At 43.8% G+C, this 15,978-nt stretch overlaps 2 protein-coding genes across 3 annotated transcripts in view; one reads left to right on the top strand and one right to left on the bottom strand.

Annotated features, from left to right (window-relative positions):
• Window positions 1-1,245: 1,245 nt before the first annotated feature.
• On the top strand, window positions 1,246-6,359 carry FTH1 (ferritin heavy chain 1). Its single transcript, XM_077321200.1, has 4 exons — window positions 1,246-1,490; window positions 3,923-4,069; window positions 4,801-4,926; window positions 6,048-6,359. Exons 1-4 carry the CDS (start codon window positions 1,380-1,382, stop codon window positions 6,210-6,212), a joined length of 549 nt encoding a protein of 182 aa, XP_077177315.1. The 5' UTR covers window positions 1,246-1,379; the 3' UTR covers window positions 6,213-6,359.
• A 2,118-nt stretch (window positions 6,360-8,477) lies between these two features.
• Window positions 8,478-15,978, bottom strand: part of BEST1 (bestrophin 1) — a 29,560-nt gene continuing 22,059 nt past the window's right edge. For both annotated transcript variants that reach the window (XM_077321199.1, XM_077321198.1), the window contains 5 exons: window positions 14,931-15,008; window positions 13,985-14,137; window positions 13,574-13,654; window positions 12,499-12,650; window positions 8,478-10,660 (listed from right to left, as the gene is read on the bottom strand). In XM_077321199.1, coding sequence (XP_077177314.1) covers window positions 9,472-10,660; window positions 12,499-12,650; window positions 13,574-13,654; window positions 13,985-14,137; window positions 14,931-15,008 — 1,653 coding nt within the window. In that variant the 3' untranslated portion in view covers window positions 8,478-9,471. The remainder of the gene's footprint in view (window positions 10,661-12,498; window positions 12,651-13,573; window positions 13,655-13,984; window positions 14,138-14,930; window positions 15,009-15,978) is intronic.

Here is a 15,978-nt window from a genome sequence, read left to right as displayed (position 1 = left end):
TCCAGGCAGCTTCTTAAGTTCTGCTGGCAATTTGGCTATGCCGTGACTCAGACACTCCTCTGTGTGCTGTGGGGAGTAGTGTATGGTGTTGAGCCACGATGCCATTACTGGATGCTGGTTGGGTGAAACCATTTGTGCTACACAGAGCGAGATCAGTGTCCATTGCTCCATGATTGGTGGGTTTTGCCAGGGTTGCCTGGGACTCCCGAATGCTTGCTATGGGCCTGTGCATGGGAAGGGTGCTCATGTCATCCCTCACCTCACACCAACCAGCAGCACTGCTGTTATGCTGGCAGCCAGTCTCAGGATTGGCCTAGCTCTTAATAGGATTGTACTGTTAGATGGCTTGCTTCAGGCTACCATATAGCTTTATGGCTGGCACTTCTGTAGCACAATCTCTTTAACAATCCTGGTCACTCAGATGCAGGTCCCACTGTATTCGTTAAGACTTTCTCCCAGGGAAGGGTGAACAGGCTGCTTCAGCAGCACATTGGCTCTTCTGGATGAGGGGAAAATAAGCCATTTGCACTCACATCTGATGCAGCATCTGAATAATGGAGGGTTGTTGTGGGCCTGACATTAGTTGGCATAAGAATATGCAAGCTTTGGACATCAAAGTTTGGCCAACGTGGACAAAACTGGAAAATCTTAATTTAAAATCTACATGCCGTTTCCCAAAGCCACGAGACAACTTCTGGTATGAAATGTCAAGAACAGTATGTCTTGCAGTGCCGTACTTTAGATCTTTTCAGCTTGCATGCCGCATGTTTGTTTCATGTATTGTTCATATGTTCTATATGTAAACCGCCCTGAGCCTCTGGGGAGGGTGGTATATAAATACAATATATAAATAAATGTGTGTGCGTGTTTCTTTGGGTGTGATAAGAAACATCTCCTTTCTCCACCGGCAAGGTTGGAATGGCTAGAATTTCCACATCTTATAAAATCGCCTATTGGTGTCAAGAAGAGGCTTTCCTGTGTCTGAAATGCAAATGACACAGGAGCCGCCATTTCTTCAGTTCCGCCCTTCCCGCCATCCTGGGGGGTCAGCGGGGCACAAGAGCCCTGGAAGAACAGCCGAGTCATGCTTACTGCCCACGAGTCCTCCCTTTTAAACTCGGACAGCCCCCTCCCCCCCTCCCCGGCAAGCTGCCTCAGCCCTTCCTTCGCGGGGCTCGCACGGCGGTAGGCGTGGCTCCTGAGCTCAGATTATGACGTAACCTGGGGCTATATACAGGCGGCGCGTAAAGCGGCCGCCTTTAGAACGAGCTGCGAGGCCGACGAGCGGAGGTTCCTGCTTCAACAGTGATTGGACGGAACTCCCCCCGCTCGCCTCCTCCGCCCCACCGCTTGCCAGTGCCACCCTCGCCCTCGCCGCCATGGCTTCGTCTCCTTCCCAGGTGCGCCAGAACTACCACCAGGACTGCGAAGCGGCCATCAACCGGCAGATCAACCTGGAGCTGTACGCCTCCTACGTGTACCTCAGCATGGTGAGCGTCGACTCGGCCTCGGAGGGGGCTGCTGCTGCTGCTGCTGAAGGAAGGACCGGGGAGGGCTGGCGGGGCAGCCGCCGCCATCTCCTCCACTGCCTGCCTGCCTGCCTTGGCGCGTCCTTGAGGCGGGCGGCCTGCGTGCCGTGGGCGGTGTGTGCGAGTGCCCTTTCTGGCTGGGCTCCCTGCGGGCGTGTAGCGAGGGACGAGTCCCCCGGGGCCAGCAGCGTGGTAAACAACCGCGTCTGTCGAGGCGCTTTGCACTTGGTCCCCAATGACTCCGGTTGCTGCCGGCCTGCTCTAGGCGCAGAATTGGTCGGGGCCACCCTGGAGCCCGGCCTCCGCCCTTAGCCAGGAAGCGCAGGCAGAGGCGACCTTCGGGGTCTGTCCGGCCGGCCCGCTGGGGTTTCCATCGCTTTCCTTCCCCGCGGCCCGCAGAGCGAAGGCGGGGCCGCAAGAACGAGGCCGAGGCGTGCCGCCGTCAGGCGCCCCCCTCCAGCTCACTTAACCGACGGGCGACTTGCAGGCTGCGCCACAGGCGAAGAGCCCCTCTGGGCGGCCCTGCGCGCCTTCGGGTCTCCGGAGGCCGGTCGTGACGCGGCCAAAGGGGCGAGGCGGACGGAGCTTCGGAGGACTCTGGCCCGCCGGGCGGCTGGGTTCCAGTTGGCGAAATAAACTCGCCTTGGGGGCAGCCTCTACCGGGCTTCTCTCGGACACTTTGGACCTGGGCTTGCTTGTATGCATTGCAGCTACTAAAGCCTTTGGACTGGAGAGTCAGCCGCTCTGGTGAACCAGATAGTACGAATCGTTCCCAAGCACTAGATAATTTGGGGGTGGGATTAGCACTATCACCTTGAGAACAGCAGTCAGTTAAGGGTGTGAATGCGGGCAGCTTTTGGCTCCTGCCAGAGGAGTGCGACCTGTGATTAAAGTATGAAAAGTTTCGTGGTATGTGGATCTTTATTGGAACCTGCAGCCGGAGTGTACTGTGAGAGAAATACTTAACATATGCGCCAGAACAAAGCAGTAAGATGCTCGGTGCAGTAATATTTACTTATTTAAGAGTCCACATTGAATGGTCTTTCTTGAAAGCTGGCCCATTTATTTTAAATATATATGTTTGGTTGCAATCTGGCTGTCCACTATTAGAGGCCTCTCAGCTCTGAGAATGTTGACCATGAGGTACTGGATTTGAAGGAATGCACATACACCGCAAGCTATGAGAAGGGTTGCAGCTATAAAACAAATTGCAATATAAAAACTGCAAGAGAAAAAACAAACTGGTGCTAATGACCTCTGGTTCCTAAACAAAGAAAGGACACACACCTTACTTGCCTTGTGTCCATGAACTTTTCTTCACAAAGATTGAAGTGTACCCTATGTGGGATTGGGCTAGAATGGCCAGTTTGCCATGTAATGCTGGTGGTAGCTTACTGATTAGATTGGGGGAAGTATGTCTCAGGCACTCAAATCCCATTTTAGTATTAGTAGATGAGTTCTTGAATGTCCAAGCATAAATATTTCTCTTTCCTTCAAGGGACCACCATTACTCGTTTTAACCCCAACTGCATTGCTGTGGGGTCTATGGGGCTGTACCAAAGAATCTGATCCATCATTGGATCTGAAATTCTCAGACTTGCATGTTATGTCTTAAACTGGGTATTATGAACCCGAGTACAGCCAGGCCTACTAGCAAGATATGTCTAGGTATTACAAAAGCTGGGAGCTATATAAATTCATAGCCAAAGATAATAAAATATCATGGGTGGAATACAAAAATATTACTCCAAATTAAACAATATTAAAACAAACAAGTATGAGGAGCAGATATATTGTTTGCCATAAGAAGAAAGGTATTGTTGACTGGATAGTCATGTTCTAATATATATGAAGAAGAAATAGGATATTGGCTACAAGAATGGCGAGTCTGCTTATTCAATCCATTAACCCTTAAACATGTGCAATCAGTTAATCAACTAATATTTACTTATGCTTTATGTCGTTCAGACATTCTTGTTTACCTTATTCTGGTAGAAATATAAAGACATTTTGCTACCATATTGGAGATTAATAGGTCTTTATTAAAAATGTAACTAAAATGTCATTGTTATAAGAGAATAAAGATGAATGTCTAGTATAGTGTGACAGCAATGGCAAAATTAAATTATTCTTGTTACTATTGTGGGAGGGACAATGCAGTAATATATGTGAGATAGTCTCAATTTGATAAGTATTACAAGGGCATCAGCGTGACTCCCAAAGGATGCCTATGAAACCTACCCTCAACCAGGCTTGATAAAAATCAAACATTTAATAAACTCTTAACAGCAAACATCTGCCTACCCATTCCATACAGTTAGAAATAGTTGATTGAGTATTAATGGCTGGAATACTGGCTCTTGTAATTTAAGAATTTGGATTTTTTTTCTCAGTCCTATTATTTTGACCGTGATGATGTGGCTCTGAAGAACTTTGCCAAGTACTTCTTGCACCAGTCTCATGAAGAGCGAGAGCATGCAGAGAAACTTATGAAACTGCAAAACCAGAGGGGTGGTCGTATTTTCCTACAGGACATCAAGGTTAGTTGTACTATGGAAGTCTCGATAATTAAGATTGTATAGTGTGGCTGTATTCTGGAGTGGGACACAATTTTTCACAGTTTTATCCTGCCTTTCCTCCTAATGAGATTTCTGGTTTTACCCCCTACTTATGCAAAATTAGTATGTTGAAAAAGGTGGACCTAGTTAGAACCTTCCTCTGCGCACAGTAGTCATGTACATGCAAGGACCTCTTGTATATGTGAAAAGCATTCACACACATGTACATAACCATGATACAGTTAACCTGAAGAATGTGGGCTTCAAACTATATTCCAGAGAGCTCTGGCGTTCGTGGAGAGGAGGGTCTCTCTATGACAATATCAGTGAGCGGCAAGCTTGCCAGCCATTGCTGCTGAACAGCTGTGCATGATGAAAAGTGTTTAGGATAGATTTGAATTATCTAGAGCCACAGTGCGTCCCAGCAGATTTGGCTTGTGTTTGCATTGTAGAAGTTTGCATTGTAGAAGTTCTCTCAGATCTGTGCAAAGATGGTCAAGGCAGTTTTACTTTGAAAGGGTTTCCTTAGGTAAAGAGCTCAAAACGCACAAGGCTAAGTTCATATTTCTCTGCCTTCCAGAACCATGATGCAATGAAAGCAAAAACAGTGCGTGAGTGCTAAAGAAGGTGATCTGCTGTGACAGGCACGCTGTATTGTCAGGAATATCTGCTTGGACCTCCAATGTAAAAATCTGCTGCCTTTCTTTTGTTAGAAACCAGATCGTGATGACTGGGAGAGTGGGCTGACAGCAATGGAGTGTGCTTTGCACTTGGAGAAGAATGTGAACCAGTCTCTGTTGGAACTGCATAAGCTAGCAACTGACAAAAATGATCCCCATGTAAGTTGTAACCAATGACAATGCCATGATCAAAAGGAAATTGTAGTACAGACTGTCTGATCTGCACCATGTCCCTGTGAATGCACTAGCAATTTTGCTGTAGCCTTTAAAACAAACAAAGATATAGTCACTTGAGAAATTATTTGCAGAAAGTTTTAGCAAGAACTGTAAATTAAAATGGCAAGCTGATAGGGTGTGCATACCAACCAGGTGTGTTGGCAGGGAGTAGACTGTAGCTTCTTCAGCTGTGAAAAACATTGTAGAAATAGGTTTTATCAGTGATGGCTCCAAAAATACAAGCAATACCTGTTGAACTCTCAATCTGGAAGTTGAATAAGGCTATTCTGTGGTTATGGCTTCAGTTTACCTGTCCAGTTCATACCAGCAAAACAGAACTGTAGAAATTGGTAAATTATAGGGTAAACCAGGGGTAGTCAAACTGCGGCCCTCCAGATGTCCATTCGCTGGCAGGGGCCTCCTGGGAATTGTAGTCCATGGACATCTGGAGGGCCGCAGTTTGACTACCCCTGGGGTAAACCATATAAGCCAAAATGTAAGTTTGCATAACTTTGTTCATGAGCTGATGGTGGAAATTGTTCTCAAGTTGCACCTAGTTTATGGTGACTGTAGGCAACAGATGTTCAGAGTTGGTTTGCCATTATCTGTCTCGGTGTAGCTATTCTGGACTACTTGATGGTCTCCTAAGCAAATACTAGACAGGGCTAACCCTGTTGAGCTTCTAAGATCTGATGAGATTGAGCTATCCTGGGCCATCCAGATGTCAGGGTAACTAATAAATGCTAGCAGGATGCTTTTTAATTGCTGCAGAACTTAACTTGACAACGGAACTCCACAGTGAGTTACCCACAGATCCTGAGGGTCAACAATAATCTCCTTGGACTGCTTCATTTCTCCCATTAATGGAGTTGATAAAATCTAATAATTACATCTGTGCAGGGGAAAATTAGGACTAGAAGGAAAAAGCGAAGCATCTCTGAATTGAAAACCCAGGCTGATGATGTGACACTGATTCTTTGGATCTTATTCTTGCATGGTTTGTTGAGGGCTTCTTGGCTTTCTGTATACTTATGTTTAACCTACACCACTCTGTTTCCTTCCAGTTATGTGACTTCATTGAAACACACTATCTGGATGAGCAGGTCAAATCTATCAAGGAGCTGGGTGATCATGTGACCAATCTGCGCAAGATGGGGGCACCGAAATCTGGAATGGCAGAATACCTATTTGACAAGCACACCTTGGGAGAAAGTGACAATGAGAACTAGAAGCCTGCCATCAATGCCTCACTGGGACTGAAGCTTTTTGTTTGACCATGCATGTGCTTTAGGTTAATCCATAACACCGTCCATGACTGTAAAAAAAATCAATTTTTTTGTGTTGTATCTCATGCCCAATAAACTGACTTGGTTCCAGTTGGTTTCAGCCATGTTGTCTTGTATAGGGAATCTGCCTGTGATGTACTAAAATATTTCTCTTGAGGTTACTATAGCTTTTAGGTCTCCATTGGTCCCCGGTGCCTTCATTGGGGACATTGTCTGGTGCATACACAACAGCATTTTTTGCCACTGACAGGTACCAATGAGTTAGTAGGACAAGTAGGACAAAACTTTTAACTTCTGGTGCTCAAAACTTGTTCATTCCAAATGCACAGAGTTGTATTTTCCCTATTAAAACATTTTTGAGGTAAAAATGCTCAGATGCTATCCTTGATGGATTAACCCACTATAGCATATGATTTTGTGGGCCCGATCTTCGTTAAGACATAGCTGGATGTGATCTGTTTCAGTACATTTGTTACTTTATGATGCCAAGACTATTCTTTCTGTAATTGCTGGGATTGGTAAAAGGATGCTTCACATACATAATGCTATCAGGTTATTGGTCAATCACTATTGTCTACTCAGACTCACAGTGACTTTTTAGAGTCTCAGTTCAAGACTTTTTAGATCAGCTGCTACCAGACTCTTCAGTGGGGTATTCTGGCATTGAACCTGGGACTTATTTTTACTAATCCTACTACTTCAACATTATTTTATGAACACCCTGAGGTAATTACACGTATAGGTGTCAGCAGTTTTAAGGTCATGTGTCTCTCCATGCAGTGATGCTTTGGAAACTTCTAAGCTGTAATTGGCTGCAGTAGAAATACATAAAACAGCCTATGATCTTGTAAATCAGCTGTCCGCAGCCCCAGGGCTGGACACTCAGACTGGTCTGTGGATCAGTCAGTACTGGGCTGTGGCTCCTTGTCCTCCTCCCCAGCTGCTGTCTTGGGGGCTGCCCTGCCACTGCTGCCGGCTCACTTTTGGTGCTCTCCAGTGGCTGCCATGGCTGGGGCTCCCACTTGGTGTGGCACTCCACAGCTGCTGCTGGCAGCACCCCCCAGTGGGCGGCGGGAAGTCAGAGGCCCCGGAGGAAAGCAAATGGAGCAGGGGCTCAGGTGGCAGCGGTGACTTCCCTCAGCAAAAGACTACTCCCCTCCCCCAGGCCTCAGTAAAATTGTCAAGCGTTGACTGGTCCCTAGTGATAAAAAGGTTGGGGACCACTGTCAATGTAAATCATATAAATCCTATTACTTTGTATATTTTGACTATTTTGAAGGAGTCTTGTGGGGTGGTTGGATACTCATCCAATGGCATAGCTCCCTCAAATGAGTTGGTCATTTGCAATAGATTGAAATCCAACAGCAAATAACAGCTGCAGCAGTTTCCCCTTTAAAATCAATATTAATGTTGATTCTCTGACAGTGTAGAATGCACAGGCCTGCCTCACGCTTTTATATAAGCTTCATGGATGGAACCTTCATCTATTATAGTCTATAGTGGAGCTTCTTTAGTGCCAATCTATTATATCTGAAAACGTTGGAGACTATTTTTATCAAGGGAATTTCCTTCATGGTTTGTGCTACAGGGTGTATGGCAAACAGCAAGAGGGTAGCACAGAGAAGTGAGAATGACCACAAGTCTCATGTGACATCTTTTGCTGTTTCCAGGATGGAAAAAAGTGTTCAGTTGCAGATGTTAGTCCTAAATTTTGATAGCCACATGAATGTAATTTTGGCAATTAAAAGATGTTTCTGGGCAGGCAGAGTTTCTTGGGCTATCTGTTGGTCAAGGTGTTATGGAAAGTACAATTAGACCATTTAACTTGGTGAAACAGGGTGTTGTGTCTAATTTTGCTGATCCTATTTAAGTAATTGAGAAGTGAAATGTTTTCTTCATGGGTGGCTTCACTTGTCACCTGTTTTTTAGAAGTGGATATTAGTGCATGAGGACCTACAAAGTATGACATTTTCTTTTTGCTTCTTACTGAAGGATTAGAGTACAATGTCAGGAATTTTTATAGTGTAAGAAACCTGTTCTAATAATTTGTGCTATAGCTCATCAAAACTGCAAATGTTTGTTGGGTTATGAATGTCTGTGACTTTAATGTTTAACTTTATTCCCTGACATTCTCCTCCATGAGGATGCAGAGTGGCCACCATCATTCTGTGTATGTTTATTTTTTAAAAGGCAGTTATACTTGTAGAGCAGGGTTTCTCAAACATTTATTTACTTCATTTATATTTCAACTTTCTCCCCGATGGGAACCCAAAGTGGCTGCATCATTCTAGCCTCCATTTTATCCTCACCTAGAACTCAGGGTTTTTTAAAGTTTTGACATTAAAATTGGAGGCATACTTCACTCTTGGGCATTTAAGATTGCAGCTAGTATTCAGCCCTCCTGTTACCCAGTAAGTCTTTCAGCTCAAGAGGTTAGGCTGCTCTTGAGATCAATTGTGAAGTTTTTGGAATTCCTCTGCATATTTTGACAGCAAATCAGAATTGGTGCAGCATGAGTTATTATCACTGCTGTCCATGGAATGGTATACCAACCAACCAAAAACCTACTGGTTTTTCAAGGTACATTTCATCCATTCCTGGAGCACATGTCTTGGGAACTGCTGCTGTAGAGTCCCTACTGTAAATATTGATGTTCCTTTAAAATGGATAAAACTTTCAGGGACATTTACTGTAATTTGGTTCCTTGTAAGTTAACTCATTCAAGCCACAAGTCTCTTCCAGCGGGCAGTAGCCTTCTGTAGTCATTGCATCTAAGTTGCTTGATATTGTGTGAAGAAATCTTCAGCCTGTTAGGTGGCCCTGGTGGAGGTGCTCACCAAGTGAACATCACGAATGGGAAAGGAAACATTAGTCATGCAAAAACTGACTACAGCTGAAACTGATTCCAGTGTTAGTGACATTTCCATTCTTTGGCGGTTACAAATACTTCAAAAAGTCTTGAACTTAAAACAGTTTAACAAGTCTTGCTGGAATTGCTGGAAACTATACTGCAATGAGTATAGTTTTTGTAACATACTGGTTGATGGAACTACACATTAGCTGCTCAGACTAAGGTGCTTGAGTTCTCAATTGTTTTTCCTAGTACATGACTCTGGATGCCTCTTTGGCCCAATGTACTAAAAGGCAGAGCACTGATAAAGCATGGTTAAAGAATCCTAAAGAATCTGTGAGACCATATTATTTAGTTGTCTCTGTCCATCTTCCCTTCATCAGTTGTGCTTTCACTGGTTTCCATGATCACCTCCATTAATCCTACAAGGTCTCCTTCTGCTAGAGAGATGCCAGAGTCATTGGGTGAAGAGCTGGCTGCCTTTCTCTGATCTTTAGTGTGATGGGAATTGGTGCTCCCACTCCCCATGTCTTTTGTGTGCCCAGAAACCATTGCAGGATCCTGCTCAGGGACTCCAGAAGCATCATCTGAACTTGGCCCCACAGCAGCTTTTGTTTTGTTCAGATGGGACCTCTCAAGCGCTGGGGATGTCAAAGGTGTGAATGAAAAGAAGGTAGGGCCATTGCTGCTAGGGGTCCTGATGCCATGGGCGTGAAGGGAGGTAGGGCGATCTGGGTTTGGAGTTGCTGGGTTATCGGGATTCAGCCATGGATGGCGGTAGCCTTTCAGAGTGTTCTTGCTGTTAGTCTGCCACTCAGGGTTTGGGGACTCAGGAAAGAAATGAAAAATGGGACTTCCTGAGTCCCCTGAAGACAGGGCCCCTGGGCTTCCAAGAGGAACAACATCCTTGAATTTATGGCTTGTGGGTTTTCCCGCCTCTTCTACTGTCACCGTGAGGGAGTCTGGCATTGGGCTTTTTTCTGCTGGCCAAGCAGAAGTTTCTTTAGGTCCTGAACCAAGAGAAGTCTGACTTCTGTCCTTATCACTAACCTTGCAAGGAGATTGACAGGCAGAGTTGTCCCTCGAAGAGCAGGCAACAATACTGGAGAGAGCAGGAGGCTTCTTGCGGCCTAGACGTCTGGAGGGGAAGATCATTGGAATGGAGCTGATGGGTGTTTGTGGAGCACTGTAAAAACCAGGCCTCTCATAGAATGGAGTTGACATGAAAGCATCAAATTCCCTCAGTTTGCTGTCTTCATTGTCCCACGGATCTTGAGAAGTTAAGCCTGTGTGAAACCTTTGTGGATTAAAACTAGTAGGGCTGCCAGATTTCCCATCTGGGTATGCATAATAAGGGGAGGAAGGCATATTTTCATTCCTCCGACGCATCAGATTCATTCTTGAAGATGCTCTGGTGAAACTGGGGGATTGGACACTCAGGAAGCGGCTTATGTGCCCCAGCAAGGGAGTTGAGTGGTTGGCTTCCTCATTCTCTTTAATCTTTTCCAGGGGCTGGAATTCCATCTCTTCTTTCTGCATGCTGGGAAAGAGAGAGAGAGGCAGTTGCACATAAACAGTGAGTGAAGTGAAAAATCACAACATGGATCTAAGCTCATATGAGGTTGAGAGGGGACATGATAGCCCTCTTTAAGAATTTGAAAGGTTGTCACTTGGAGGAGGGCAGGATGCTGTTTCTGTTGGCCGCAGAGGAGAGGACATGCAGTAATGGGTTTAAACTTCAAGTACAATGATATAGGCTAGATATCAGGAAAAAATTTTCACAGTCAGAGTAGGTCAGCAGTGGAATAGGCTGCCTAAGGAGGTGGTGAACTCCCCCTCACTGGCAGTCTTCAAGCAAAGGTTGGATACACACTTTTCTTGGATGCTTAGGGCTGATCCTGCGTTGAGCAGGGCGTTGGACTAGATGGCCTGTATGGCCCCTTCCAACTCTATGATTCTATGTATATATACCCCAAAGGAATTTTATTCCATTTTTACTTCACTGTTCCTTTAAGAATCTTAGGTCAGCATGCTGCCTCCTCTCTTTATTCTTACAAATAGATGTAGATTAGGTTGAAAAAACCTCCCAGGTAGCTTCACTGGCGTGTAAGTGCAGTATGTGCACTGGACCAGTAGTCCATCTTGTTACACACAGCACCCAGCCAGATGTTCTGGAAGGCCTACAAGCAAAGCAAGGTCTACCAGCACATTGCCTCTGGACAGGGAAGTTTCATTTAATTTTCATTTATCTAGTTTCCTTTGGCTAACATCTACTGATGGACTTCTCCTTCATGAACTTGTATATTAGTGGCCATCCCTGTATCCTGTGCCACTGAATTATAGCAATTATTGCGTCAAAGAGATTTACTTCTGTCTGGCCTGAATCTACTACCTATAACTTCTGTCAAGAGCTCTATGTTCAAGATCCATACATAATTTTGTAAAACTCTATCATGTCCCTATAACCTTTTCACTAAAATGAGAGTCCCAAACTGTTTAGCCTTTCCTTTGTAGATAATGTCCTTTTCAGCAGTGATTTTATTATTGCATCTCTCATCAATTTACCATGGAATTACAAAGGATGTTTATTATGTTATGGGTAGGAGTTAATCATTTTTATTAAAAAAATTAAAAACATTTATCAGGTGATATTACCATATATGGTCATGTATGGTCAAAGGCACTGTAATACTTGTTATTCTAGTTGCAATTCTTTCCCTAATAATTTCCAGTACGGAATTTGCCTTTTTTGCTGCTACCATCAATATTCTCACTGAGTATAGCACAACCCCAAGATCTCTTTCCTCAGTCACTACCAGCACAGACCTCATAGCAGAGTGGGGCAATGCATTGCTATATGCCTCTTCAGTGTTAGCTACACGTAAATCTGCATTTACAGCATACTTTTCTAGCTCCATATCCTTCACCAAGAAAAGCTGAATTATGGGTCAAGTACATTTTTTCAGACATGATTTAAGAATCTAAGTGACACCTCATAGATTACAAAATGGGGTGTCCGTACTGCTTATTTAGCAGCAAATATCTTGATTACCTTGGCCAATGATACTAACTTTATTTTCTGCAGAGTATTTGAAGATTATCCTGCTGCTGAAGAGGAGGGTGGGGCTTAGCACTGCAAACAATTTAGCCCTGAGGTTTGGATGACAAAGCTTATACAGAAAGCCATAATAACAGCTTCACAGAGAACCAAAACAGCCAAAAACATGGGTAGATGTAGCTCAGCCAAAAATGTCTGAACTTCAGGGAATGTAAAGTTTTACAAACTGCTACAAGTTTTGTGTATAGGCAACATATATCAGAGGTTTTTATAATCCACTTTGTTAGACTGCCAGTATTGTTTTAGGCCATTTCACGTGCCTGATGTCGAAGGTTGAGCCGAGGAAAGATGGCCGCTTGTATTCTGCAGTTGCTGCTGTGTAGGGTGGCTGTGGATCCGATTCATTCCAATATGGATCTTTCTGCAGAGCTGGCAAATCCTGGTGCATTTCATCCACAGCCATAAGAGAGACCTGCCAAAAGAGGATGTGCATGTCAGACACAATGGGCTAAAAACTGCATTTATATTAACTTAGCATTGCTGCCATGCTGGATAAAGACAGAGGTTTCTAATGACTGGGGAAGGGCTGTAATATAAAAGCTACCTGAAAAGATGGGCTTGTTTGCTGTAGTAACTGAATATGTGGGAGGGCTTATGACAATTATGGAGCAGCACTCCAAGATAAGCATCTATTGTGCCCCATTCATTTTCTCTGTTGTTCTGGGAAGGTGGAGTATAACGGTGTTTGTTGAATCCCTGCTGGGTTCTGCTCAGTATGGTGGGTCAGAAGTTGTGTGGAGCTGCCAAAGGGGGCATATTTGAGGCACAGGAAGGAGCATCAGCTCATGAGTGGCAAGAGAAAGATCAAAGTACAAGAAAAGCAGCACGAGTGAAAGCTCAGTGAGAGGTGAGCACAGGAGGCCTCAACATTAAAAAATTATCTTCATATGCAGGAAATAGGAAGGTCACACAGAGAAATATTTATGATTTATTAACAAGATTTTTACCCCACCTTTCTGCCCTCATAGAACTACTACGGTGTTTACCAAATTAAAACATACACTTTAAAATCTAATCTTAAAAGCCACTGTTGAAGTTATAAACACACAACCTTTATGACAATGGAGCTGAACACTAAGTTAGGCATGGATTCAATTCGGAGGACTCCTGACAACTATATGAAGTGCCCTTTCAGTGCTGTGCTCTCAGAGGCCACTGTATGGTGCCTGAGCAGCTGGCAGAGAATGCAGATTCATACCATTTGATCGAAGCCTAAATGCTTATTTCAACAGAAGAACTTTGGAGAGCTGCTACAGTCTCCCGTGGTTCAAAGGGGAAGGTTATACTACCAAGGAAGTGTAAAAAAAGAGCTTCCGGTGGAGACCTCCAACTCACTTGCAGATTCCTGTCAATGAGCCAGTTGGTTTCAAAGTCATCGTCATCCTCCCCAAATGGATTGATAAGCTGTTCAGCTACCTGTGAAATGATTGGGAAAGATCACAAATACAGCAGTTGTTTGTCCACAGGATTCTGCTCCAGATCCTCTTTCCCAGGACAGAAGCCTGGCTGGGAAGAAAGTACTAGCAGAGGGCAGCAGGAAGGTTCAAGAGCCCCCACCCTTTAGATCAGGACCCTGAACTCTGGCTTCACACATGAATGGGCTAATCCTAGTTCAAAGATGCATCTATACAGATTGTATGAAATGGCCACACTTCTTTAGTTTTGGAGACTCAAGAACCCACTTCCAATAATCTGTACTTCTGAACAGAAATTTCTGAGGATCAAGGTTCTTTCTTTTGTACAGACCTTTAGCCATCCGGCATAGAAGAAAAACTGTAGGAAGGTAAAGATGGGTACAAAGAGGTCCATCTCATGGCCAGGATATGCCTTTGCTGGGTCCAGGAACTGCCGGCCAATCAGACAAGCCAAGAAGAAGCTGTAAACAGCAACAGTAACCACCTGGGAGAAAGAGCCATTGTTAGGGCCTTTCAAGGCACTGTTTCCTTTTTTTTTAATTGAAAGGAAAACCTTAAAGCATTGCTTGAACCACAGCTTAAATACGAAAGCATTTCTGTTGCTATAGAACCACAGTTGTCAGAATTTAGGGTGGCTTCCATCATTTTAAAATCACATACACCATTATTGCGTTTTTGTTGTGTGAAAAGTGTTTTTGCTATTGCATAGGCTGGCCAATGTTGCCTATAATATCACTACAAGGCATATCACATGTCTTGCCACCCCCCCAAAGGCATACAGTGTTGTGCTAAACCCTTTCCCTGGTTATTTTCCTCCCCTTCTTCTGGAGGTTGTGAGATTCTGTTATTGGTCTGCACACTTTATGCAGTTGAAAACAAAAGAAAATCAAAGCCCTGCTGTAGCAATGAATCCAATTTATTTCTGTCATGAGGAGATAGAGATATTGCTTGAAATGGCTAATACCAGTAAAACACTGAGGTAAATCATTAGGCATATTTATGGGATTAAAAAGTAGATTATGAGGGAGAGTTGGATCAGGATTTGGTCGATTTATGTGTGAAAGAATGAAGGTTATCATGTAGGCAGGCTATGCATTTGTAGTTTTCATGTTTAAATCATACTGTAGTTTGAGCCAGCATGCAACATCCAGCTTCCAGCAAGAGACATCTAAACGGTGTACTAGAATACATATTGGAACTATTTCTGCTCATTGTTCTGAAATAATGAAATTATTCTGGTTGTAATCACAGAGGAAAATGTTTATCAGAGTCCTCACCTGAGTGTAGACCAGAGGAATGCTGATCCAGTCGTACCCATAGAGTCTTCCACATTGACTACGCAAAGTGTTCATTTCCTGGCAGAAAAAAAAAATTATAGACAATCTCCCCCCAAAAACCCTCCAGGAGCTCCATCACTGTTTATGAGACTACCTACTTTCACTTCTCTGGACTCCTTCATCCATGATTGCAGGCCTCAACCTCACATTATTGGCCTTGTATGTCTCTGAATCCAACTTGTTATGGAGCACATTAAATATTTTGGTTGCATAGCATAGAATGCAGCACAGAAATCTCTTTCTGGAAATTTCAGTGCCTGTGCCAGTTTCTAGTAACTGATGATTCTAAACAAATAGTTTCCAGGAAGCAACATGCCTATCCTGTACAGTGCTCCCATCTCAACTCAAGATCTAAATCCACCTTCAGTGCAGAATTGTTCTTCTATGGGACAACAGCCACAAGACACATAATTGCTTCTGGATGGAAACAACAGCAAGAACTGCAGATGGGTGTATGGTGTGAGAAGATTAGAGAACTGGCAGTGATGGCCAAACTTACAAATATGGCCAATCAAAGACCAATTGGAGGATTTCAAAGACATTGGGACAAATTCTTTAAACAACTATAAAATCTAGCTATTATTCTTTGTTTTCCTTTCTGTAACTCTGTGCTAATGGAAAACAAAAATAAAAATCTAAACTGAAAAAAGTCTAAATCCACCTTCCAAAGGCCTCCTTGAAAACTCAGCTGTCTGGAGGATGGCTGTAGTTATTTTCCATAGAGTATAAAGAAACTGTATGAACTCAGAGACATAGTGCTTCTTGTTATTATTCAGTGGTCCATGCCTGTAATCGTTTGCATTAAAACATGCTTCAAGGCTGAGTTTCAGCTAAAATGAAGCCCTGATTCCAACTCACTTTTGAGACTCTCCTCTTTCCACCCCCTTCCTCTTAGCAAATCATTCAGAAGTCTTGCAAAACCCAATGATCAAAACCTTATATATGTGTGTCTACTCTAATCACTCCACATTTTATACATTTTATTTAT

This window comes from Paroedura picta, chromosome 2 (assembly GCF_049243985.1).
Source record: "Paroedura picta isolate Pp20150507F chromosome 2, Ppicta_v3.0, whole genome shotgun sequence".
Classification (NCBI taxonomy): Eukaryota; Metazoa; Chordata; class Lepidosauria; order Squamata; family Gekkonidae; genus Paroedura; species Paroedura picta.
The sequence above is the reverse complement of the archived record's forward strand: the minus strand, read 5'-3'. Positions and strand labels throughout refer to the sequence as shown.